At 40.2% G+C, this 27,155-nt stretch overlaps 2 protein-coding genes across 2 annotated transcripts; one reads left to right on the top strand and one right to left on the bottom strand.

Moving 5' to 3' along the window:
• Positions 1 to 5,278, top strand: beta'COP (coatomer subunit beta'). Its single transcript, XM_003702434.3, has 8 exons — positions 1 to 279; positions 681 to 1,032; positions 1,104 to 2,042; positions 2,115 to 2,350; positions 2,420 to 2,758; positions 2,830 to 3,429; positions 3,638 to 3,925; positions 4,994 to 5,278. Exons 1-8 carry the CDS (start codon positions 277 to 279, stop codon positions 5,030 to 5,032), a joined length of 2,796 nt encoding a protein of 931 aa, XP_003702482.2. The 5' UTR covers positions 1 to 276; the 3' UTR covers positions 5,033 to 5,278.
• Positions 5,279 to 9,743: 4,465 nt separating this feature from the next.
• Positions 9,744 to 23,965, bottom strand: LOC100874733 (uncharacterized). Its single transcript, XM_076541743.1, is given in 9 exon segments — positions 9,744 to 10,524; positions 10,755 to 10,963; positions 10,965 to 11,053; positions 11,160 to 11,208; positions 11,297 to 11,498; positions 11,569 to 12,147; positions 18,423 to 18,552; positions 21,052 to 21,374; positions 23,606 to 23,965. Coding segments are annotated over 8 exon segments (1,479 nt in total). The 5' UTR covers positions 21,112 to 21,374; positions 23,606 to 23,965; the 3' UTR covers positions 9,744 to 10,363.
• Between the last annotated feature and the right edge of the window lie 3,190 nt (positions 23,966 to 27,155).

Genomic DNA, 27,155 nt, shown 5'->3' with positions numbered 1-27,155 from the left:
TTCACATATATATACATTTCTGAATTTCTGCCATTGAAATTATTATAGACTCGAATCACAGTAATCACGATTGTAACAGTGAGAGCAAGAGATACGTCGGATAATATTTATTTTATCGGTATTTCAGCAATGAGCATCTGATGCAGGCGGACGCCATTTTCGCTACGAGCATCGGCCACGTCCTAACTTGATGGCAGGAGATTCGGATCTGTTAGTGTCTACATCGTTAAGCTTAAGAATTCTTGTACACTGTGAATATACATTCTATAGGAAATAATGGTAGGTATTTTTAAAATAAAGGAAACGATATGTAAATTTTATGTCACCGGTAAACACCTGTAGACACTTGCTTATTGACACTACAGCCGTGCTTACTTCTTTGACACGTCAAAATATCCACTCCCCTATATTAAACAACAATGATTTCCCCACGGCATGTCATTTTTTCCTCCAGTTTTTCATCAGAATATCTTACCATCATTTTCAGCGTGTATATCAAGCATTCAATAAAGTCATTGCATATTTCATTCAGTTATGAACCTCGTTTCGAATCTCAATAAAATTGAATATATGAAATGGTAACAGATTAGTGAATCTAATTTTACTTTCTGCCATGATGATTGAACATTATGCATCTTGTTCTAAGGATATAAACTTACATTTTTATTTTTTTATTATAGCCACTCAGGTTAGATATCAAGCGGAAGCTGACCGCAAGGTCAGACAGAGTGAAGAGCGTTGATCTTCACCCAACTGAACCATGGATGCTCTGTTCGTTGTACCAAGGGAATGTTAATATTTGGAATCATGAAACTCAGATGTTGGTTAAAACGTTTGAAGTGTGCGACTTGCCAGTTCGTACAGCCAAATTTGTGCCACGTAAAAATTGGGTTGTCACTGGTTCCGATGACATGCATATAAGAGTATTTAATTACAATACTTTGGAGAGGGTGCACGCTTTTGAAGCACACAGTGATTATGTCAGATGTATTGCTGTGCACCCAACACAGCCATTTATATTAACTAGTAGTGGTATGTGTTAACCTGTTTATCTATTGTTTAATAATATTTTTGTACTTTAATTAATGTCTTTGTCTATTTAGATGATATGTTAATTAAATTATGGAACTGGGAAAAGGCCTGGATAGGGCAGCAAGTATTTGAAGGTCATACTCATTATGTTATGCAAATTGTGTTTAATCCAAAGGATAATAATACATTTGCTAGCGCTTCATTGGACAGAACTGTAAAAGTATGGCAACTTGGATCTTCTACTGCCAATTTCACACTGGAAGGCCATGAAAAGGGTGCTAATTGCGTTGACTACTATCATGGTGGTGACAAACCATATTTAATATCAGGAGCAGACGACAAATATGTTAAAATATGGGATTATCAGAATAAGACTTGTGTACAGACTTTGGAAGGACACACGCAGAATATTTCAGCAGTTTGCTTCCATCCAGAATTACCTATTATACTTACTGGTTCTGAGGATGGTACTGTAAGAATATGGCATGCAGGAACATACAGACTAGAATCATCTCTGAACTATGGTTTTGAGAGAGTGTGGACAATTGCCTGTATGCGAGGTTCAAACAATGTAGCAATTGGTTATGATGAGGGCAGTGTTATGGTAAAAGTTGGAAGAGAAGAGCCTGCTGTTTCTATGGATTCTTTGGGTGGCAAAATTGTGTGGGCAAAACACAGCGAAATACAGCAAGTAAACTTAAAAGCCCTAGGAGAAGAAGCACAAGATGGAGAAAGACTCCCATTGGCAGTGAAAGACATGGGTGCCTGTGAAATTTATCCACAGACTATTCAGCACAATCCAAATGGGAGATTTTTGGTGGTTTGTGGAGATGGAGAATATATTATTTACACCTCCATGGCACTAAGAAACAAAGCATTCGGACAGGCATCAGAATTTGTATGGGCTGCTGATTCAAGTCAGTATGCTGTCAGAGAAAGTAACACTACTGTAAAAGTTTTTAAGAACTTCAAAGAGAAGAAGAGCTTTAAACCCGAATTTGGCGCTGATGGTAATTATAATGATGATTATTCAATACATAACATATATGTACATCGTTTATTTATATTGTTTTATTGTATAGGTATCTTTGGTGGATTTTTATTGGGCGTTTCATCTGGATCTGGCCTATCTTTCTTCGATTGGGATACATTAAAATTGGTTCGCCGTATAGACATTCAACCTACTCATGTTTACTGGGCCGAGAACGCTTCTTTGGTAACATTAGCCACGTCCGATCAATATTTCATTTTAAAGTATCATTCTGATGCTGTCGTGTATGCTCCTGAAAATTCAGAAGACATTGAAGAGGCTTTCGAGGTAGGTCATTTGCATCTTCAAGTGCAATAACGAGAAAAGAAATTTTCTACAACGTGCGACGCATTTTAGATGGTTGCAGAAATGAGCGAGGTTGTGAAAACTGGTCTCTGGGTGGGTGACTGTTTCATTTACACGAACAGCGTCAACCGGGTAAACTACTTCGTCGGTGGAGAAGTTGTGACTGTCTCACATTTGGATAGACCGATGTATCTTCTTGGATATGTTCCTAGGGACAATAGATTGTACTTATGCGATAAAGAATTATCAGTCGTGTCATATTCGTTATTACTTTCTGTACTGGAATATCAAACAGCCGTTATGCGAAAAGATTTCGAAACAGCGGACAGAGTACTGCCTACAGTTCCAAAGGAACATCGAACACGGGTTGCACACTTTTTAGAAAAACAGGTTTGTATTTTTGAACAATATCGTTTGTAGGAGGTTTAAGAAGATTATTATTTAAAGCGTAAATATTTCAGGGTTTCAAAGAACAAGCGTTAGCAGTTTCCACAGACCCGGAACACAGGTTTGAACTGGCTCTGGCGTTAGGAGATCTCGTTACAGCGCACTCGCTCGCTAAAGAAGCCAACAGTCAACAAAAATGGCGACAATTAGCGTCACTTGCCACTCAAAAGGGTAAATTGTGCTTGGCACAAGAATGTTTGCATCAAGCACAAGACTTCGGAGGACTTCTACTGCTCGCAACCAGCACCGGTAACGCAAATATGATTCAGAAACTCGGTGCGGATGCCAACGAAACCGGCAAGAACAACATTTCTTTCTTGTCGTACTTCATTCTCGGAGATGTGGATAAATGTTTAGACATTCTTATAAAAACGGATAGAATTCCTGAAGCTGCGTTCTTCGCCAGAACATATGCACCAAGTAAAATTTCATCGATCGTCAAACTGTGGAAAGAAAAGTTATCCACGGTGAGCGAGAAGGCTGGACAAAGCTTGGCCGATCCTGAACAGTACGAAAATCTGTTCCCTGGCTACAGGGAATCGTTGAAAGTCGAACAATTTCTTAGAGAACAAAGCAAACAGAAAATTCCTGCCTCTGCGTTCCCAAACGTGCAAGTAAGAGCACATTCATATTATTCTGTTTGAATTTCGCACCATTCGACACATCGAATTGTTTTATTTCTCGATAGTTCGCTATTGGAATTTATCGATCGTTCGATCAATCGAAATTTGAATTTATTCGTATTCGATCTATCGTATTAACGGTTATATATGGTTGACAAGAAAGTGATGTTTTAATAATGATATATTTATTTTGTTATAGTCCAATGTTGACCGAAAACCGTTCGAGGAAATGTTAGCTGCAGAAGAAGCGAATCAATTCACGTATAAACCAGGCACAACTACCAACGGTGAATTCGAAGTGCCATCGACCGAAGGTTTGACGAATAGGTTACAAGATCTGGATATTAGTAAAGTAATTCCACCATCCGCTGAAAAATCAAGCGTTCCTGAAAAAGCTGCAAAGCCTAGCAGCAACTCCAGGCCGCTCACCGTGGACGAAGACGATTTGGACCTCGATTTCGAAATTGACGAAACCATAGATACTACAGTAAGCCCGTCGTCCATTCCTTCGAATACTTTTTCGTTTGTACTCTCTCGTTTTGTGTGAATTTCGTGCCTCATTTTTGCCTTTTTTTCCATGCAACCTTATGCATGCTGCCTGACATAAGTACTTCTGAAACTGAAAGTAAGTCTGTGACGTGTGAACATGTGATGTCAATTCATTTTATAACCTAACAATTCCGTCGATCGTTTCGAGACAGACACGATCAAATATCAATCGGAATAACAAAATCGTAAGTATATAAGTAAAACGATAGGTGAATCGAGGTCAAGAGGAAGAGAAAGAGAAGAAGGGAGGAAGGCGAATGAGCAGGGTGCAACTAGACGATGCCTTAATACCCTTAAATACGGTCGCGTAATTCTAGCCGGGTATTACATTACCAAAACAGTCTGAAGCCGAGCGTAACGCACACACACGTGCCTCACGCGTGTGTGTACGGCTTTATATCGATCTTGACTGTTGTGTGTGAACACGTCCTGTCGAGCAAAACGAAGTGGTCATTAAATAGAACAGAAAAAGATGAAACACTGCTTTGTTAAACCAGGAAAATCAAAAAAGATAAAAAGGGATATTGTCTATACAAGTTGAAGGAAGCTGTAGTGATGTCTGTCATAGAAATGACTATGAAATTAATAAGAAAAAGCTTTAGGCTGTAAAACTAATGTTTGTAGAGGGGATTCGGAAGCTTAAGGTTTGTTGACTTCACGCCAGTCACGGTTCATTTTCTTTACAGCCTTATTGCCATAACATTTGTGCACGGAACCCTCTGTATCCCACTTGGTATAGCCTTTCCTTCATTTATCTATTGTATTACACTTTCTAGATAAAAATTGACTAATCGTAAGGTATATTGAGTTCTAGCAATACTATGTTCTAGGCGTATTGGAATCTAGAGATCCGTGAATATAGGAATGTGAGATTAATGTGCATGTTTGCTTTTATAAATCAAAGACTAATGTAATAGTTGTTACATTGTGCATTAACATGTTGATAGAATTAGTAAAAATATATGAAGTATTGAAACAAAAGTTAACAGTACATTTTGTGTTTCAGGGTGTAAGTCTCGACGACGACCTTCTTGAAGAGGATTAGCCGTTCGATTGGAAGGCATCAGCTTGTACGTTGTACGTGCAATTTCCATTCTCCTTCCGTCAGTCATTCCCCGTGTGTCGACCAGAAGTCGTTTAGAATCAAGTATTAAGAAAACGTTGAAGGACATTTTTGTGCGCGAGTGTTTTTATCAACGCATACGATCACAGATACAGTACATCCTGTGCACGTGGATTTTACCCGTGTACCGAAGATTAAATATATTGTTAATATAAAGGAATAATCAAATAGGCTTTAGTCTGTATTATACCTTCCTGAACCACCATCCTGCTTTTCAGGTACCTTCTTTTATATGTTACTTTTTTCTGTCAATATTTTCAATCATTTTCAATGATCGCATTACTTTGTATACTGATAATCTCATTATTAACAAGATAGAATAACAAATTAATTTGCACCATTTTATTTTACAGTCTAATTTTTATTTGACTTTCTAAAGATATAGGTTGATTGTTTATATAAGGACCTAGTCCGAATAAAAATAAACTACGTACGAGGGAGTTTAGTATTTTATTGATAAGCTGATGTAACCTCGTCCACAATTTTTCTACGTATCGAACAGGAGATCCTTTCCTCCGGAAGAGCCGAAAATAATCCGAACGCTTAATAAGCCGCGGAACACGTTGCACTCTGGTTCCTTGAAACCCGAATAGTCGTCGATTTTCATGCACGCGTACGTGTCGTGAGGCACCTCAGAAACAGAAGGACGTACCGTTAAGACGTTCGGTACGTGCCCATTGGTTTCCAAGCACATGTGCTCGAACACGGTACGCACTATCGTATTGCATCTATATTATTAATATACACACTACTCGTAGCTGTTCAGTGGTACTTTAATTCTGCTTATTCTTCTAAAATACTGCCCTGTTTGCAGATCCTGAGTATCAACGTTGTCAATGCCTGAAGAAGCTTTAAAACCTACAAAGTTTAACGTGTCTATGCATTGTTCATAAGTCGCACAGATGTTCGCAAAAAGAATAGGTCACAGTTTTGCCTAATTTTCCTGAACTATTATTTACAAAGATATTTCATTGGTTTACAAACATGTTGGATTGAATATCAAACATGATCTTCGCTACCGTGTGACCTTTTCTTGTCAGAATGTTCCTGCCTCTCGCAAGTTTATATTTATCTGCCTGGAATTGTCTCTTCTTTTTTACATCATTCAGAACAGATTGAAGAATCGCGTGTCATGATAACAAGAGACGACCACGTGGATGGATTAATTGCGTGTAAATTTACGTAGAAATCGGTGCACCGGTGTGGAGGCTGAAAAAAGACGAAAGAGGAGTAGGTGGAGACAGAGAAAGACGAGCAGGCGACGAGGGAATACACAGGCGAAAAGATAGCAGCGCGCATCGTCTCGAAAATAGAAACGGCTTCGTTGACACTCTGCTACAAATTGTCCGCGTCGTTATGCTCTTTGTAAAAGCCACGCGCTCTTTCTTTTGCTCTTGGTGGCCAACCGCCGCGAATACTTTACAATTTTCGCGTTCATGTGTGGCCCTATCTTTGCTATTTCGATTAGAAAAAGAAATTAAACTTACTGCAACACATTCTGTAAATATGTAGAAGCAGAAAAAGTAGCTGCCTCAAGATTTCAAATGTAAAATCAGAGAATAGGTTTATTACTACATACTTGATTTATTGCTTTGGTTGTTTTAAGCAGTGCGTAAACATTTGAGAGATTTACAAGAAACAGCTGTTTTCAACTTTATTTTTAATGATTAGATACTCTTTTAAAATATGCGCTAATTATTAATATCAATTTTAGAAAATAAATGTTACCATGAACTTCTGTTCTGTTACACTTGTTTCGTTACTTTCTTGAAGTAATATATTTTAATATTTATAAGTTCAAGCTTTATTTTTAATGTTCACACGCTGTTAAGACAAGTGCAATTATTTGAATTTGCAGAATAAGAGCAGAAAATTTACTACCATAAATTTGAAGCAGTACAAACGTTTGCTAAAATTTACAAGTTACAGCTGTTACCTTTTTTATGCTTAATGATTAAGTACACTAGTAAAATTAGTTATTAATTCAGTGAGGTAGGATGATAGGGAGTTAGAATATAATTAACTGATTTTAGGTGACGCCTCGAGAAGTAAATGGACTGCGTAACACTGATTCTCTTTTCCGACGCGGCGTCTCCGACAATTTATTGCCGTCCGTTCCACGCGAGGATTACCAGAACTCGGTCGAACGATATCTGACACACTCTCCCTCGTTTCGTCCAGTTAAATCCACTCTAACGACCGGGTAAACGAGCCGAGTAATTCTTAAGGTGGAGCCAAATATAGATAAGAAAAAATCGTTCCAATAAGATTTAACCGGCCTCTCATAGAAAAAGAAACTCCTATACAATCTTTCATTTACTTTTAATCAATGTTTTTGATCAATATTCTTTTGATAATATTTTACTTTGAACAACTAATAAGAGCACAAAAATATTATATCTAGTATTAAATATATGGACTCTATGCTGAAGCATGATGATAACATGAAGCAATAATAAAATGAAGACATTTGAAAAAAAAGTGTGAGGTATTCACTTTATTTTAGTTTTCTTAATTGTCTCTATTTCATTTTTTAAAAAAGTAGTACTTGCTTTCCTTTATTTCCAGTGCTTTACTTCCTGACCTCAAGTTCCTATAGCTGAAGAATGCTCAGGAATGTTCTGTATGGATGTTAGTGAATGGATTATGCGTATCAGGAAAGGCGTGGAAGGATCAAGTAATGTACTAAACGAGACGTACCAACGCACATGTATGGCAGAGACTGTGAAGCTGCTAATAGTCGCCTAAATGGTCGACACGCTTGCTCTGGCTGTCGCTATATGTCACCTCCGCCCTCTATTTACACGCCACGACGATGCACGTGCGTGTGAATCTCGTCGCGACGGAACCGAAGGAATTCTCCGTCAACCTTTTTATTTGACTTCATAGCTAGGAAAGTCTTTTATAAACAATGATTTAATGTACGTGGACGTTGAACCGCGATATAATTTTCCAAATTCTGACAATGAGAGTAGAAACAATAGGGTCACGTTTCGTTGTAAAATATTGCACCTACATCTTTGTAACTCGAGCCACGAGGAAACACCGAATAATTTACCTGACTTTCGGTGGATTCGTTCCAGGCTGTGGTCGGTCCCGATGATTAACGTCTGTGTTTGCTTATCGAAACTGTTCAAGTAAAACGAACAGTATCTGACGTTTATGTTTGGTGTAGCCTCCACCGTCGCGCAAAACAAACCGGAGAGATTCGATAATCGCTGTTGAGAATCTTAGGCATCGGTTTCATTTTTTTATAAACTTGAATATTCAAAACTATTATGAAAAATTAAATTGCACTAATGTTGAAAGATCAATACTACAATATAATCTTTTGAAGTCAGTATATAATATAGAGTAGGGTCAAAAAAGGAAGGTCGGTAATCGTCCTATAGGAGTCGACTACTCCCTTCTTGCTCCATAAATACAGACTTACCTGTCCCATGCGACCAATGGTATCTCAAGGCCCGCTGTCTATCCCTACGCTCATCTTCCAGAGGAAGTCAATATTTTTACCTGCCTATGACAACCAATGAGAGTGCAAGGATGTTGCTAGACCCTCCCAGCTACAGAGAATCTTGTTGCTAAAACATGGCTGTGTTTCTACAACACAGAATGAAAAGATCTGTGGAGAGTGTAAGGTACTCCAATTTGTCTTAATTGTCTATGATGATAAATTCTTTATGATTTATTATACGTTCTGTTTTAGATAAATCTTTGAAACAAAATAATTATGAGTTAGAAGAAGTATATGCAATAAAAAGTGGATAAGGAAGTTTGCAAGTTAAAAATGATTAAAAGAATCCATATTAATTTCTGTCCATCTCATTCATACCGGCCCGTCAATCTTTGAAACAATACATGAAGAATAAATATAAGTTAGAAGAAGTATATGCAATAAAAAGTGGATAAGGAAGTTTGCAAGTTAAAAATGATTAAAAGAATCCATATTAATTTCTGTCCATTCCATTCATACCGGCCCGTCAATCTTTGAAACAATACATGAAGAATAAATATAAGTTAGAAGAAGTATATGCAATAAAAAGTGGATAAGGAAGTTTGCAAGTTAAAAATGATTAAAAGAATCCATATTAATTTCTGTCCATTCCATTCATACCAGCCCGTTCTTTTCCAGACCCATCGACCACGCAAGATTTATTTCAAGCCTAAACGTTAGAAGGGACGTGCTCGCGCGATCGATTTCCAGACGAAAAATAAAGTGCACGTGCTATTCCTGCGCTGATGCACGTACGGTGTTGACGCGGTGCACGGCGAACCTCTCTTTTACGGGGAATATTAAAGCTCGCTCGAGCGGACCGTGTTTGTAAAACATTATCGTTTTCATAAACATCGCCATTGCTGGCCATTGGCTACTTTTCCCTTTGCTTCTCTCCTATCGTTCTTTTTCACCGGATATTCTCAGCCAGAGGCTCTCCTGAATCACCGGTTCAACTGGTAGTAATGGTTCTTTCCTCTTTTAATTCAACTGTTATATTCGAAATATAATATTAGAGTATAGCTTTGAATTTTAGGGAAACGCTCGTTGCACGGATTTAATTTGAAACTCAAGAATTAATCTTCAAGTCTAATTATACTTCCAACCCATTTGTGAAAGGTAAATAACATCTCCCTTCGATAAGCGTTAAATAATAGAGATTTATTTCAGTTTTTTCCATATAATTACAGAAGCTGCCACATGCCCAGAGTCCTTAAAGCGAGGAGACGATAGTGATCAGAAAGCTATGGGTACACTTAGGCAATTACATTATGTACATACAACGAATCGTCCAGACAGATTTCTATTTCGATATGCGATCTACACGTTCAGATACAGGTTAAATCACTATGAATCTAGGTATATTTGTCTGTTATATATATATGTATAAAAGAAGAGCGTGTCTATCGTCCGACACGTCTTCCTGCGACAACTTAAATTAGACGTTATCTATGGAGATCTCGCGAGTGGACCCTTCAGAAGAGACCGACTCGCGGGTCATGGACTTGTCCCTTATCTCGCTTAAATATCGAATACTGTGTAGCGCTCGAAAACACACGTGAACGTAGCTGTCCGTCAGCGGGAGACCTCTGAGACAGCTTCGACCGTTCACCAGCTCCATCAGCGGTCTCGTAGCACAAAGTTCCGTGGACACTGCCCTGTTCTCGACCTTCAAATTCTTGCTTACCGCTTCGTGAAGGACCAGCAAGACTATCCCTTGGGACTCTGACGAGATTCAACAACCTGGACGAGGAATTGATTCACATGAAACACTTGGATCGAGACTGGAACTCCATAGGCGAGAAACCGGTGGTTGATACTCCTGTCGGAGTTGTGGACCCCATCATTCCGGATGGAACTACTCCACCTACGCTGGTGCTTGACACCGTCACGCTTCCCGGTTCCTCCTTCACGTTCACCACTGTGACAAACAATTGTTCGATATTCGGTCACTTGGTTTCTACAGATGAGACGAGGTTCTGATTAACAGTCAGGTAACAATCTGTACTGTAGGATTGGGAGCCTCGTCATAGGAATCGTGGAAGCAGGGACGACAGTGGGCTGGTAGTAACGCGGACAAGGTAGCCACAACGTGAAGATTATTCTAAGACTAGTCTTTATATTTGCATGATTTCTAAACGCTGTAATTACTTTCAGGCCAATAGCATCGGGTAGGCACCGTCTCCGGCGTCATGGCGGCGTCGTGTCTCCTGGCGAAGCTGCTGCCAAAGGAGCTGCTTCCCATAGAGCCAGGAGAACTCGCCGTCCCACCTGGAACATCCAAGTAATTGCCTTGAAACGCTTTGCCTGGTCGTCGAGCATTTCTCGAGAGCACGGGGCAAAGTAACCGCGGGTTAAAGCAGAGACTCACTTAACGAGGTGCCCAGTTGGCTGTACCCGTTCATCGTTGGGATCTGCATCGACTGCATCGGCTGCAGTTGCGGTTGGAGCTGCAACAAACGATGTTACTTAAACGATCTTCCTAAAATTCAATCGAGAGCTGATTGCAAAAGAATAAAGCCTTGCTGCGACAAAGCGGATACTGGGCAAACTTACTGACTGACAGTGACTGTAGGAGAGCTGTGATTGCTGAAGACTCCAAGCACTGGAATCGAAGGCGAGTTAAAAGGTTGTTCTAGTCAAAAGAATAAACTGCAAAGTGAAGATTCCAGCTTTGGGATAACTGGTCGTACCTGGTGTCGTATCTGGTGTAGGTGGACGGAGCATAGGACGGTGGTGAATGGCCAAACAAGTTTCTGGGACCCAAATGAACGTGCGTGGGAGAAAAAGGATCGCCGAATAACGTTTTATGGTACGGTGCGTTCCTATAAGGCCGCTTCATGCGTCTGCGCCTTCTATAGTTACCGTTTTCGAACATGTCCGCGTATTGGGGATCTACAAACGTCCGCGTGTTTACCAGCCTCGCAAATTGTTACATATCTGACAAACATTTCAGGGTACTAACCAAGGGTCCAGAAGTTTCCTTTTCTCTCGCCACCTCCGTCGCGTGGCACCTTCACGAAGCATTCGTTCAGCGACAGATTGTGCCTGATGGAGTTCTGCCAGCCCTTCTTGTTCTTCTGAAAGTACGGAAACCTAGCAGTGATGAACGCATAAATTTCGCTCAGCGTAGCCCTCTTCTGAGCGCTGTGTTGAATCGCCATGGCGATCAGCGCGACGTAGCTGAACGGAGGTTTCTTGCTAGCCGAATCATTGTTACTGGCGCTTCCGTTTCCGGTTCCGGAGGCACTGCCAGACCCGTCCGCGGCTGTGGTAGGCGTGGACGGCGCCGACGGCGTCGACGGGTTGCTGTTTGTGGTGCTGTGGAGAACTCCGCTGGGAGATGACCCTTTCTCGTCTAAATGATGATGAGTAGAGCCTGTCGAGTGCATCGACACCACAGAATTTGGGCTGTGCAAGCTATGGTGAGAATGATGGTGGCTCAAGGAGTGGTGGGACGCTAGAGTCCGACCTATGGAGGAGTCCAGTTCCTTCGACGTGGCGCCTAAGCAACCGTTCTGCATCTCTGACACGAAGCTGCTCACTGAAATTCAAGGGATTTCGCGTTCATAGTTTAGAATTCCGGAGTTTTCAAACTTTGGGACTCTGAGACATTAGAATATTTGAGAAGTATGAACCTTTTTGTAAGGGGTTGAACCTCTTGATCATACAAGTTAGTAATGAATGACCGGATGGCAAGATAAAGAGGCAGAACTTTAATCGGAGACGGCTCCAGGAAATTGGACAATGGTTCGATCGATTTGCGAGCAGGTACACGAAGAAAACTTCCAAGAAATCTTGTCGCTGTAAAACAATTGCGTCTTTGAAAGGAATTCGTCCCGCGACACTCGAGACCGTGGAATGATAAGCTGTTTGAAGAAATCGTGATTCAGGATCGAACGATTGTCTGAAGCGACTGACCTCAAACTGCATGCAGATAACTCGAATATTAAAAATCGATTAAACTCATCTACACGTTACTCATGTCTGTTGACTCTTTCAGGTGCTATTCTACTCTCTGATTTTTCAGTGGAAACATGTCTGAGACTTTGGAGGAAGAAAATTTGCGAAAAATACGGAGACGTGAGGAACGAGTGCGTACGTGCATGGCGTCGAATATTCATCGGTGCCCTGCGGCACGTGTAACTGGAACTGGCGGTAACTAGACACCGATAAGTTGAGCACGCTGCACTCCGACAACAGAGAGAAACAGAGAACCCGCGAAGAGCGAAGCTTGGAACAAAAGGAAAACAGTGAAGCATGGTTTTTCAGAAAAATCCTTGGGCCAGTTTCAAGAATAGAGCCATAAAAGCATTCTACCATTTTTCGATGCTCAATGTTCGATGGCTGTTATCAGAGCTATCGGCAATGGGGATAATTCTGCCAAACATGATACCCTCTGCGCTTCAGGGTACATGATTTTCAGCTGCTACATCATTTGAGACACCGGTACATGCGATGACATATTGTTTCCTAGTTAGGTGCTTCACTACTGTGAGGTGAAAATAATTTTATACGTATGAGGTTATGGGTGCCAATTTATTAGCTTCATGGTAAATGATTTTCAGCTACTGCCTCATCATTTGAGACACCGGTACATATTGTAACGGCATGACATTCTATTTCCCAGCGGGGTGCTTTCACCACTGTGAAGGTACAAGTGGAAATAATTTTATATGTATAAGGCTATGGGTGTCAATTTATTAACTTCATGGTAAATGATTTTCAGGTACTGCCTCATCATTTGAGACACCGGTACATATTGTGACGACATGATACTCTATTTCCTAGCGGGGTGCTTTCACCACTGTGAAGGTACAGATGGGTGTATGAGGCTATGGGTGACACTTATTAACTTCATGGTAAAGTGACAAGGTAAATGAAGGTATCGTTGATACTTAATCATAATTGTACTATTATCTTCTGATCAATAATAATCCTTGACAGATCACGCGTTCTCAATCGTCCAGCGATACCTGTAGAAGAGTCTACACGCAGCGTGTTGTACACGTACGCAAATCCAAGGTGCACAAGCAAGCAACGAGATCGCGATAACTTCAAACGGTTCGCCAACACACCTGACTGCAACTGGAGATCCTTTGCTACGCGACACCTACGAGTCCACATCTGCTCTCGACACGAGATCCCTTGTTTCTATTCAAACATGACAAACGATCGTCATTGGAAAACATTGCTCTTATGGAAAAGTCAAAGAAAAATCTATGGTATTAATAATCAGAGAGAGATTTGCAAAATTATTGATAAAAATGTGGAAACAGGTAGCTATGTTTACGAGGGTTAAAGGTTGCAATCTTTTTATAATTGTTAGGAAATATTGGTGGCCAAGAAGAGGTTTTGCAATGGACAATGGAAAAAATGCAACGTTCAGCTATCACGGAAAGTCGTGACGTAACTAGGATTGCGAAAATTGGCCTTCGTCGAGGTATTGCTGTAACGATTCCAGCGTTTATCGGTCGGGGTTCTGCCGACGTTTCACCGAGTTCGCAGATTCACAAAATGAGTTCACCGTTCTTGGAAATCGAGCTGCGTTAATAAGGTCATGGATCTCTAATTAATCCTTTACGTTTCTTTCTTCTCGACCTGATAAATTGGTAATAGTTAAATCGAGCTTGTAATCATGTACTTAATCTCTCGTTCTAATTTAACGTAACACCCCGCAGTTACAACGAAGAATTTGTAAAGAGACGGGAGCTTTCTGGAACGAGTCATTTCGCTTCGATGACAAAACTTGCGACCTGGTCAAAGAGCAACGAGAAAGCGATAGAAAAAGCGGTGGACAATGAGAGGGAGATCCGCAGTGATGTCACGACGTATTGTATTTCGCTTATCGACGCCAGATGCCGATTCCTCGTGGAACTCGTAGCATTTCACGAATGCGAATGCCACGATTTCCGACGACAATGACCACCGAGACAACGACCTTCGAAGATCGACTTTGTTCTAGTCAACGCACCTTCATATTTTTATACTCGCCAAGAAAATCTTTCAGTTTGATATACGGAGATAAAACGAAGTTTTTAATCCTTAGTTTGTTATTTTCTGCTGATGACAAAACAATGTATCATTATTTAGAGGTTAGTCTAAAAACTTCACTAGGTGCACCGTTATAGTTGACATATTTGTGTGCGCAAGGCACCCGTGATCAATGTTATGACAATTCGAGGTCGCAGCACGGTGTCCCCGTTTTCAAAACAGTTTTTTGTCGACCTATGCAGGCGATGGAGGGAATAATTCGTTGGGGGTAGGACAGATAGTCATTTACAATAATTATTGGTACACTAAGTTTTACAACCTAGGTTTTATGTCACTGAACACTTGCTTAATTTTTAAATAGCATTGATTTAATAATAAGGTCAAGTGATGAGGGTCAATCAAGGAATTCATGACTCCATATTGTATATCTACATCGATTATAAGTTGGAACAAACATCGAGGGGCGTCAGGACACGTGTAATGTCTAATGACCCATCTCTGACCAGCTAATCAAGGGTAGCTTTTGAGGGAACCTCTCCATTCAGAAAACAGGAGCACGTGCCTCCCTATTAGCTTGAAAACGTGTCTATAACGATGGGGCCATTAACGTAACGATAAAGTAACTTCAGGATCAAATGCATGATCATAATTCAGTTAAAATAATAAACACCTGATGTAAAAATTATAATTAAGTAGTCTCTCTTGTTTGTAGCAATTAACTCTCAAATTTGAAATGACTGTATGATTCTTACAAGTGATTTGTTTTTACAGAGTCACCCTACAGATGTGGATCTTCAGGATTTAAGTCTTGAAAAATAACACATTGCCAGGGTAATTAAGCTTCACACAGCACCAGTGAATCCCAACGCAACCAGAAATTGAATTTCACCTCCAAAGAAACAAAGCGCCGAATCAAAAACGCAACGTACACCGCGTATCAGCTTTAAGATAAGAAGAGTAAGGGGTGAGGAAGGTACGAGGATAAAACAGAAGCTCGAATCAGAGGGCAGAGGGTCATCTGCGCGACGATAGCTCATCTCATGGTATCTTCCGCGTGAGCCAATCGTCGCCTGGTATCTCGACCTCGTCAACGTCGTCGTCGCAACGTTTTCCAGCGTCCTTCTCTCGTACTTGTACACCGGAAGTATATATAGAATTGCAACTCGTCAAAAATCTACTTTCTTCAGCTCCTAAATATCACGTTTCAACCATTTACCTCTTTCAGGACGGATGATACGTTATCAAAGAAAGAAGAGTTGTGTTTACTATAACGAATACTCGGTGTTTTGCAAAGGAACTAATCATGTAGCAGGTTTGACCAAAAACAGCAATAAGGATTACTTAACCAGATAATTCGAGGGGCCCGACCGTGTTCCCGCCTTTTGGTTCGTCGTCGCAGATTTATCAGGAATCTCCTTCCTTCGCGTTTCGCGATTGAACGACCGTCATTCTGATCATCTTATCGTTACAGAGTCAAGGAAGCGGAACTTAGACGATAAGAAAATCGAGTACAAACTGCGTGCAATTCTTGGATGCTCGGGGAAGTGGCTCAAGGAATCAACTCGTGACACAGGTTGACGCAGATCGATCAAGTTTACTATAATGCGGATTACGAGATTTTATCAAATTGAATCTAATATATAATACAACTGGAGTGCGAACGAGATTGATAAGCGGATTCGCGACTCCTTTATCAGCAACGATTAGACGAAAGCCGTGCCCTTGTTTACTACAAGATCTATTTTAACGCAAGCGCGAAGATATTACATATGGCCTGGTTTCTGGATAAACAAACAGGGTCGCGTTATCGTTGCTGAAAACCAGGCGCCATCGATTCGCCAAAAGATTGCAAGGTGTTTACAACTTATTAACCCCTTGATCATACAAATGCGGAACGATGCTCCTTGCACGGTTTAAACGAAGTTAAATAGCAGTCCATAGTAATCAGGGCTGCACAATTAAACGCGTCGACTAAGCCGTGCTCAGGCTTATCGGACATTCTTTATTGTGTCGATAAATTTGCACGCGAATGCGATTGTTAAACGTAATACGGGAATGTGGAACACGAATCAAGACGAATGTAAGAATCTATCGGTAATACACGAGAAGAATAAGTATTTATAGTCGGTGCTCTTTCAGTTGTGAGGAAACTTAGGGGAGGATTCTAGTGTTATTTGTCTTAGGTTAAAGTAGTAAGTCTTAGTGTTATTAGACTACTTAAAGTATTGCTGTAGGACATTTACCTAGGATGGGACACCCTTGTAGTCCCCAGACATCACAGACAAATAACACGAGTGGTGTGATACTTTCCCCTACGTTTTTCCCCTGAAGCAGTAACCACATCATCAATCTCGCATAAAGGGAATCAAAATGTTTAAGAAATTTAACTAGATAGGGCAAATTGAATGTAAGGAAGTCAAACAGATGTTCCCACGTGTCATACGATTGAAAATTTTTCCAGAGAGGAGTAGAAGCGACGGAGGGATTCACGAAAACGCTGTCGTTGGCCGATATATCAGCTCTCGGCTGGTGGAGCAGCCAACATTCCCGGATTAGCGACCATAACTCTCGCTGGTGAGAGCACTCTGAACAGCTCTCTCGATTTCGAAAACACGAAAAGCGACGAGGCGGTTCTTGTTGCTTCTGCAAAAATTCCTGACCGCCTCGGAGGATCCTTAAGCGAAGGTTTATCTTAAGGAATTAGAGATGACTAGGATTTTTACGGCACCTTTATGATCAGCCTTTTATACCGGAGATATCGACGACGGTGAGCTTCTTGGATTTCAACGGTGGTGCGCTGAGGATTAATCGTGTCCAACGGTTTCTGTTTATCTAGCGATTAGCGAATCAGACAAATCTGGTAACGCGAAACCGTGCACGCAACCGCTTCCCTTTATCAACGTTTATCGTAGCCTTCGATCCTGTGTCGGACCTCTTTCGACATCTTCAGGTTCCGTTACGGATCAGAGAAATATTCTCCGGGAGTCTTATGCTGGTAAAAGAATCCCCATAACGATGTTAATGTTCAAAAGTTGTTCTTAAGAGAACCTTTCGATCAAAATAGAATGCACAAACGGTAAATTCGACTAATTAAATCATAAAGTGCCTATAACGCGTTAACGATACTATAATGCATGCTTTAATTCAACAGGAATGATCGTTCAGTTTTTGGATGGATTTATTATGCTCCCATAAACAAGCGGTCTCCCGTCTCTGTCTCTCCCGCTGGATAATTAATGGATATGGTTTGCGTTAACGACCAGCTTATAACTGGACGTATCCATCAGCAACATGATACAATCAACCGCGTATATTCAGCGAGCGCAAAAACAATTGGGCGATAGTGGCTGATAAATCATGAAAGGTGCATTGCTCTCTGCAGTCATCGAAGCTAAATCATCAAGATATTTGTACCGCCGCGTCGAGGCTGTTGAAGACGAGCCACTGACAGCTTCTGGAGGAACATAATCGAGAGAGAGGCGCGAGGAAAGATCAGGGCGCAGCCTCCAGCGGTATATCATCTCGTGCTCTCTCTCTCGATCATGATTTTCTTTCATTGTTCAACTATTTCGTTTTTTCTTCGCCAACTTCCCTCCTCGCTCGACCCATCTTTTCATCTCTTTCCTCCCCATTCCTCGCGGCAGAGTCACGCGACACTCGACCGGCGTTTTGTATTATTAGAACGTGGTCTTTAGCTAACGTGAACACGAAGGAACGGTTCCCGTTGTATCCTGATGACGTCAAACGGGTTGAACGTCATCGATAACGTTTTTAGAAGCTCGCTTTTTATTGTAAATGATGAATGTCTCTGTGTAGGGCACCTACCTTGATGCAGAGACGGGAGAGGCGATGGCGGTGACACCTGAAATGGCTCCTGTTTGATCTTTAGAGAATGGGAGGACTCCTGCATGCCCAGTCCTGTGACACCCAAGCTGCCATTGCCTTGTTGGAGCTCCTGGAACATTCAATGTAACTGATTATTGCTTATCTGTATATTTACTTATTCACTATTGACTACTATGTAATTTCCATTTTCTAGGTGCTTGTTAAATTGAAGAGAGATATTCTTGAGACTTGTGGATGAGGTTTAGATGTATGAGACTTAGGAATTACAAGAAGTATGACTACGATTATTCTAATTAGATCCAACAATCCACATTCATTACATTATTACAATAATTCCAGTTAACCAATTAAGTAAAACAATTATAATATATTTATTATAGGTTATGAGGCTCAAAATATTTAATAAAAAATGACTTCACTGATCATGTCAATAATTAATAGAATTTAATTGAGACCCGTAACAATTTCGTTTGTAATGTTTTTAGGGAGGTACTATGATCAACGAGCACGAGAACGACAGGAAGATGAACAACAGGGCCGGTGGTGAAAGGTGAACGAACCAGAAGAGGAGGCAACATGAACGACGGGGCCAGGAGTCTTCTGGCTCGTGGCTGGCGATGTTTGAAGTGCCGTCGCCGGAAGCTTACAAACACCGACCCGGTGTTGTGACATCGTATTATGCCAAGCGAAACTTACGATCCTGCTTGATCGTTAATTTGCGATCCGGCTTTACGACGCCTAGTTTGCATTTAACCGCCTACGTGTACTTGACGAAAATTCGTAAAACAACTAGAACCCGAACAGTTGTAAACCGTGAGTTTACGGCTTCGAATATGAGGCAATCAAGCCAGTGATACCGTTGATGGTTGCACCTTGAAGAACTTTTTTCGAAATCTGACCAGAGAACAAGTGTCGTTGACCCAGGGATTAAAACCGATTGGGTTTACATGTTTGGCTTGTCTAAGGGCTCACAACGGTGGCGCTCGATCTGTCAGGACGAGGTTTCAAGCCGCGACAAGATATACAGACACCGTCGTCGCTACCGCAGAAGTGCATCAACAGGCTGACACTGAGAAACGTCCTCCGGAGATTCGTCCAGGCAAGTAATCGCAACACGTGGCCACCTCGTTAATTCGTTAGACAGCCATTAAATTAAGCCTTCCACTATGTCGCCTCTTGGTAGACGCTTTAAACGTGTCCGCAGGGGAGAGGGATTCTTCAAAGAAGGTGATTTTAGCCCACTTAGACTTGTGGATTAATGTATATATAGTACTGCAAGGAATGAAAAGTAATGTATGTAATGAGATGCTCGTTTCAAGATAATTTAGCTTCTTCATTTCAGGATAATGAAGATTCCAAGAAGCTCTTCTATCCATCACTACATGACACTTAAATAAGTATACTAATGGGCCAAGATCCTGTAAAAACTAGAAGGTGGAAAGAGCAATGGCTGCCATAAATCAAGACCCAACGTAACACTTCATTAAATAAACACTTTAAGAGTGTTGAGATATAACAAGATACTTGAATATTCCTCGAGTACCTCACTATACTATATCTATATCTACCCATCACTACATGACACTTAAATAAGTATACTAATGGGCCAAGATCCTGTAAAAACTAGAAGGTGGAAAGGGCAATGGCTGCCATAAATCAAGACCCAACGTAACACTTCATTAAATAAACACTTTAAGAGTGTTGAGATATAACAAGATACTTGAATATTCCTCGAGTACCTCACTATACTACATCTATATCTACCCATCACTACATGACACTTAAATAAGTATACTAATAGGTCAAGATCCTGTAAAAACTAGAAGGTGGAAAGAGCAATGGGCACCATAAATCAAGACCCAACACAAAATTAAATAAACACTTGAAGAGCGTTGAAGTATAACGAGATACTTGAATATTTCTCGAGTACCTCCCTCCATCGAGTACTTGTTCAGGAGTGGAAACAAGGCTATGGAAGACGAAAGATCAGCGTAGGTCGACAACGTGAGAGGCGACTCTTATCACCAGCTCGATAAAGACTCTGCTTTTTCTTTAACTATCAGTCGAGTTTATTTTGAATAACTAGTTCGCGTGTCTGCCCCAGAGTAATAATCGCTTCGATACTTAATTTAAACGATCACACGAGGTACATTGCTCGAGTGGCCTGAATAACGAACGTCGCAAGACTATCGATCTTCTTCGAACACCTTTTGTAAATCAAAACCGCGCATCCAATCGATGAGCCGTCGCTGAATCGCCCAACGTTCATTCATCGAACAATGCTGCAATAGCCCTTATCAACGTCGTGGACGTGCGCTACCATCGATTACTTGTAAATGGAAACGAGAACGTCGGGCAAGAATACTTGGCGAAGACGCAGATCGGCTAGTTGCGAAATTTTCGAGGTCACGACCTCCACTTTTCTCTTTTTTTCTTCCCTCTGCGACGATAAGCGTATATGACGCAGGTCGTTCGACTTGTATCGTTTCGACAAACGTACGCGACTTGAAAACGAGAAAATTTCTGGAAAAACTTCTTGTATCGAGCTAATGCAGATTACAAGACTGGAGAACACTAACAGATGTATTTGTACATCGTGAAAACTTACCCCAGCGACTGGAATAACGTGCGAAACCATCCTGGTCCTCTCCAGGTCTGCGTAATTCATAAAGACGTTGGCCGACGTAGCTGCATTTACACGACGTTGCACGGCTAGGTCCTCCCAATAGGTGGGCAGACCTTCCACTGCTGACTGTCTCAGAGCGTCTGTCCAAGTTTGTAACAGTGTTTGCGACGTTCACTGACACTTACAGAGGCTGTTAAATATTTAGTCACTGATCACACTGCAGAATGCACCTCTGTTACATCTTCATGATAACGCGTTTGTCGCACAAAGGAGCACAACGATGGATCCTTAGAAGTCAATGCGATCTGTAACAGAAGACGTGGTATTTTGTGAGCCGATTGAGGAAGAAGAATGTAATCGCGCCACTAATTGTATCTCTAATTGATTTAGACAACATATGGAATATTATTAAATAATGTTGTACAAAAAAACATCATATTTTAAACAAGATAATTAGTAATTTGATAAACAGAGTAATTACGTGGTTATCTGATCTACAATAGCAGTAACAAGAATTTGTATTATACCAAAAGAAAAGATATCGCTGGAGTGAACTTGAAGCTCTAAATTAAGCAACGACTTGATATCCGTACCAAAATAGCTGGTAATGACTTGATAACCCATCAACTGTATCCACAAGTAATCCACACTGAAAGCAATCATCTGACCCAACAGATCCAGCGTTCTGTTTGTAATTACCTTCATAAGGTTTTCAACAATTTTGCTAAATCATTTGTAAATGTTTCAGATTCTAAAGCTTACAAATGGATCTTTGGAAGGAAGCTATCCTTTCTGGAGGCAACAACATTTTATTGAAAACCGAGCGACAAGAAGTTTGACTACCAGCTACTCCGGAGGGATGGTTGATGAGCGAGCAACAGCTGAACACTTAGCAAAGCACGAAGGAAAAGGGACCTTATCCCGAGGGAGTCGTTGAGACTTCCGGCGGCAGCCGACAGAGGATCCTCGAAAGAACATGTCGTAAATTCTGACAATAAGAGGGTGTACGCGACCCGTCAAATACGGCTATTTTAGTCCGTGTACATTAGAAGCTGTTGATGTTAGTTTATCACTAGTTAAACCTATTCGCCGAATATCGTACTCGGCTGTCCTGTGATCTTGCAGATCTGTTACTTTATTAGATTTTGTAGCTTCTGAATCGGAATGGAATTAAACTTGGAACCAGTAGCTAATGGTTCCTCAAGTTTCCAAATTTTAAAGAAATATTAATCTTCAGTCGACCTCGAATTGTAATGATAAAACTCCCCTGATAAACACATTACTCATATTTTAATACGACACTGGGAATCCCTAAATATTCCAGATCTGCAAAAATCATAATGGCTGTTAATTTAATTTAATTTGTAAAAGAAACGCTGATTAAGGCTAATGAGCGAATTTGATAATCAAGCGAGCGATATGAATTAATTTAAGTTTAGGTAGATCTGTCAAGTCCGACATCGATTTACAACCTGGCGAACAAGAGCGTGGCAACTCTTTCAACGTAATTAGGAGAACCTCTTATCTTCACTGACAGAAGGAAGAAACATTTATCTGGTTGTTTAGTAAACACCGGTGTCACGTTCATAGAAATCTCGTACGAACACGAAACAAAGTTTACAAACTTTCTCGTGTTGAGGCTTTTAGATATTTAAATATTACAGAAAATCACGGAAGCCTTTTATCCTCCTGCTGCCACGCGATAGTAAACTATCTCATTCATAAGTTTTGTACTCGTGAAATGTTTATTGTGACGCGTATAAATGATGTTAGATCAACAATCAACGGGAACTTCGTTCGGTGTATGGCGACGTAGAATGTCGACGACAGCCGACGGTCGGAATCCTTTCAAGATTTATAAGAAGTATGATTTCGTTTTACCATAATCATGTTAATAGAAATAAGCATTGAATTAGAAAATTTATTTATTTCCTTTGTCTGCATTTCAGAGGCCATTTTGGAATTTGCAGAGAGACAGAGGAATTTAAATATGAATAGTAATAACAAAAAGTGGAAAATTAAAGGTAATACTGTATACTGTTAAAGTTATTCAGTTAAACTGATACTTAGAATTATCTTAAAATATTAATGTTCATTCTGTTTATTTTAGAATCTTTTTTGAAACAAACCATGGAGATTCTCTTCACCATAAAATGTAGGTGAGCACTTGTCTACAAAATTAATTCCAAGGGATTAAGAAGTGAAAGATAGAACTACATCTACAAAATGCAAGAAGAGATATATGCAGTTTAACATCTTCGGTTCCAACAGCGTATAAAAAAGCATTGCGCAAAGTGCTCTTTAAGAGGTCATAGCTCAAAAGTACTTGAAATTAAAAAGAGTAGTGATAAGGACCTAGTACGCTACACCAGGGTCACACAAAGATGTAAAGATGTCTCTCACGCCTTTTATTGCAAACCACACTTACTATGTACCTCAGGAAGTTTTCCAAATTGAAGCAAATGAAATCACTAAGTTAAGTTAAAGTCACCAAGAGAAAGAATGTCCAGTTAACGAGGATACCACTGAAGATTACCTTGGTAGCACTCCACGAGTAAGGACGTCGATCTTATCACTGGTAATCCACGGATACGATTCGTCGCGTACTCGCGTGCAACCGTAGAGGTGAACCGAACGCGATGGAGCGTGCGCCAGGAACACGCGTCGAGAGAAGAGAGCCAGGCGAGATTGAAACTGATTGAGAGCGTTCCGAGCGAGCCAGCGAGTGATTCGGAGCGGGTGGAAGCGCGCGGAGGCGGAGTCAAACTGCTCAACTTATCAGAGCCCTCCCACGTTTTGTTCTCCGCCTCTTCTGGTTGTTCCAGCCGGAAACCACCCGCTTCAATCCTGTCCTCGAGGCTATCACCCTTGTCTGAAAGAACTGGATGACGTACCAATCGCTGCAGGTCCCTTGTTTCCATCAAATTTATTTTTATCACAAATACAGGAGATATAGAAATATACAGAGATAGAAAAATAGGTAGTATAAAGATACAGGGAGATAGGACTATTGACACTTGAAAATATAAGGATCTTAAGAGACCTGTAGGATCTGTCTGGATCTTTGGGATCAAAGATCTGAAGGCATATGCATGTTTCACTTTTACTATGAAAATACTTTCATTCTAACATACTGTGTCTCATATTATTCCTATCTTCAAGTATTTCTATCTTAAAAAATCATTGTCTTGTTACTCCAAGTAAAGTACCTGATTTGATTTGTATTAACAAAATATTGTATACCTAGGTACCTCGCTACCAGAACACCTACATTTGCAAGAGGCTGCTCTACTTCCTCAGCTGCGACAGCTGAAAAGAATGGGTTCAATGCTGCTCATCATTATGTAACAGAGCTCAGGTGGCTGTTAAGAAATCGACTTAAGCAACCGTCCCGCTGTTTTGCACAATAATCGTCACCTAGAATCCTACCAAAATTAAGGCCACCGGAAGAATCGCTGAAGTCGAGGAAAGAGTATTCCATCGCGCGGTTACACCATTCCCACTGCTCCGATTTTTGAACAGCGCACGCGTTTGTTCGAATCGATAACTGCTCTTGCAAGGTATATTTACCCTTAAGATCCATCTTGAAGAAAAGCTTCATGTTGTCGCTGTTGATTGAAATATTTATACAGATCAATTTTATGCTATGAAAAATTCTATGTTGTCGAATTTGTTAAGTGTCATCTTGACTTGAACAGCAAAACATGTAGTTAATTAACGCATTAAAAGTATACTTATGAGTGTACGCATTTCAGAGTAGCAAAGAGAGGTGGAGATATTCGTGCAACAGGATAGAGGGAAAGGAAAAACGGTCGCCATGCTTTGGGCGGAGACTGCAGTACATTTGGCTCTACCATTGGATGGAAAAGCTAACTTGGTGCATCAACTTGTACGGAATACAGCGCCGGCTCAGTGTACGTTCTCCTGACTCCTTACAAATCATTACACCATAAAGGAACACTATGATTTATCCTACATGTGAAACACTCTTACCCATTTTAGAGCATAATATTCATGGTCTAAAATTAGTATGGACGATTGGATGTTTTAATAAGGACAGAGAGAAGACCTTGTAATTCTTTAATTCCCGAGACTGTACACTATGGTGTATAGTGCACGATGTATAAGCTTTGGGAGTGACACATCGAAGCGGAAGCGAAGCCGATCTCTTCACGGCCGCTATCGAAGCTGAAATAAATGCATAAATAAACAGTACGATTCCCTGCCATTGATCGTGAGCGGTGAAAATACTTCCTACGTGATGTAGGTACGATTCTGTGAAACGGCCCAGTGATACGTGCTGCTGATTGCGTAATACGAAACTATGTGATTTGGGCAGGATGCTGATAACGAATTGAATGTGAAACGCATATTCGACGGGAGAGCGTCATTGAATCATGAGGAAGTTAAATTAATTAGAGGAATCATAAAATACTGGAGTACTTGAATACTATTAATGGTACTAGTATACTATTACAAATAGTAAAGTAATAAAATAGTAAATCAATGAAACACTCCTACAAGAACATCTGTCTTAAAGTTAAATTAATTAGAGGAATCATAGAATACTGGAGTACTTGAATACTATTAATGGTACTAGTATACTATTACAAATGATAAAGTAATAAAATAGTAAATCAATGAAACACTCCTGCAAGAACATCTGTCTTAAAGTTAAATTAATTAGAGGAATCATAGAATACTGGAGTACTTGAATATTATTAATGGTACTAGTATACTATTACAAATGATAAAGTAATAAAATAGTAAATCAATGGAACACTCCTACAAGAACATCTGTCTTATAGTTAAATTAATTAGAGGAATCATAGAATACTGGAGTACTTGCATACTATTAATGGTACTAGTATACTATTACAAATGATAAAGTAATAAAATAGTAAATGAATAAAACATTCCTACTATCTGTCTTAAAATTAGAGGAAAGAAGAGTCATAGAGCTTTGACTCTAGTTACAACTGAAAAACTACTCATTGAAATTTTTCAGGATCCTATAACATGACTCGATCTCCATCGGAAAGAAGAAAGAGAAGTAGCAGTGATCGAAACGGCCGGATATTTTTCAATCATGATAACGAATTGTTGATCGAAAGCCGGGACTCGTGAACCTGGATGTTGTCACTGTAACAGTGTATTGTTAGAGCAGTACAATGAGCGTGTTTAACAATACTGTTTGCCGATCCGCTCGATTGTTTCCTCGCTTCTTAACGTTACTGTTGTCATTAGCGGCTGCGATTGCGATTAATGCCTACTAAAACACCTGCGCGACGGTTTTATTGTTCCTGATTAGCTAAATAGCGTTATAGAAATGTACGGTTCTTTATCAGTTTATTATAAACATTTTTGAACTGCATAAAATGTGCGACTATCGAAATGTTAATTATTAATCGCGAAAAAAGGAATTATCAAAGAATTGAGAGCTGGTTTTGTTTAATGAAACGTGAGCTCGGCGTGTAATTTCTGTCACTCGTTCGTGACAAGTCACGCCTAAAGAGCGAACGATAAATTAGTAGCGCCTAAAAGGCATTCGTTGCATGGAAACTCAATCCTTCAAACCCTTTAAAAATTATGACTACCCAAACGATCGTAAGGAAAAGGAGGAAAAAAAGGAGTCGTTGTTTTGATTAACAAATGTCAAAGCAAACTGACTCCGGAACACTGCCCTTTCTTTCTGACTCCCCCTACAGAATTTTATTACCATTTTATAGTAGTTTGTCGTGACCAGCCATGGTCACGTTTCCTTGTGAAGCATTGCAGGCTGTTGTATCACAGTCATGTTTTTAACATTACAACAGAAGTTCTTTAGTACTTTAGTAATTATGCATTATAAAAATATGTACAAACTTATATTAAATAGTTTGTTCAAATAATCAATAATATTTTCAACATACATTCTTTGTCATTTGTGATTAAATTACATTCTTTTTCTTTATAAAATCATCCTATATAATTGTGAAAAGAGTAGTCAAGGTGTAGGTTTGAAAAACAAAAAAGGGGAGAAAAATTATAGTAAACGGTACACATAATGTATTTGAATCACCTAACATTTAATATTTCCTTTGTAA

The sequence above is a fragment of the Megachile rotundata genome, chromosome 16 (genome assembly GCF_050947335.1).
Source record: "Megachile rotundata isolate GNS110a chromosome 16, iyMegRotu1, whole genome shotgun sequence".
Lineage (NCBI taxonomy): Eukaryota > Metazoa > Arthropoda > Insecta > Hymenoptera > Megachilidae > Megachile > Megachile rotundata.
Note: the sequence above shows the minus strand (reverse complement) of the source record. Positions and strands in the feature narration are given on the sequence as shown.

Coding starts and splice junctions, on each gene's coding strand:
- beta'COP (XM_003702434.3), top strand. Junction 1,033..1,103: donor ATTTATATTAACTAGTAGTG/GTATGTGTTAAC, acceptor TTGTCTATTTAG/ATGATATGTTAATTAAATTA. Junction 3,430..3,637: donor CTGCGTTCCCAAACGTGCAA/GTAAGAGCACAT, acceptor ATTTTGTTATAG/TCCAATGTTGACCGAAAACC.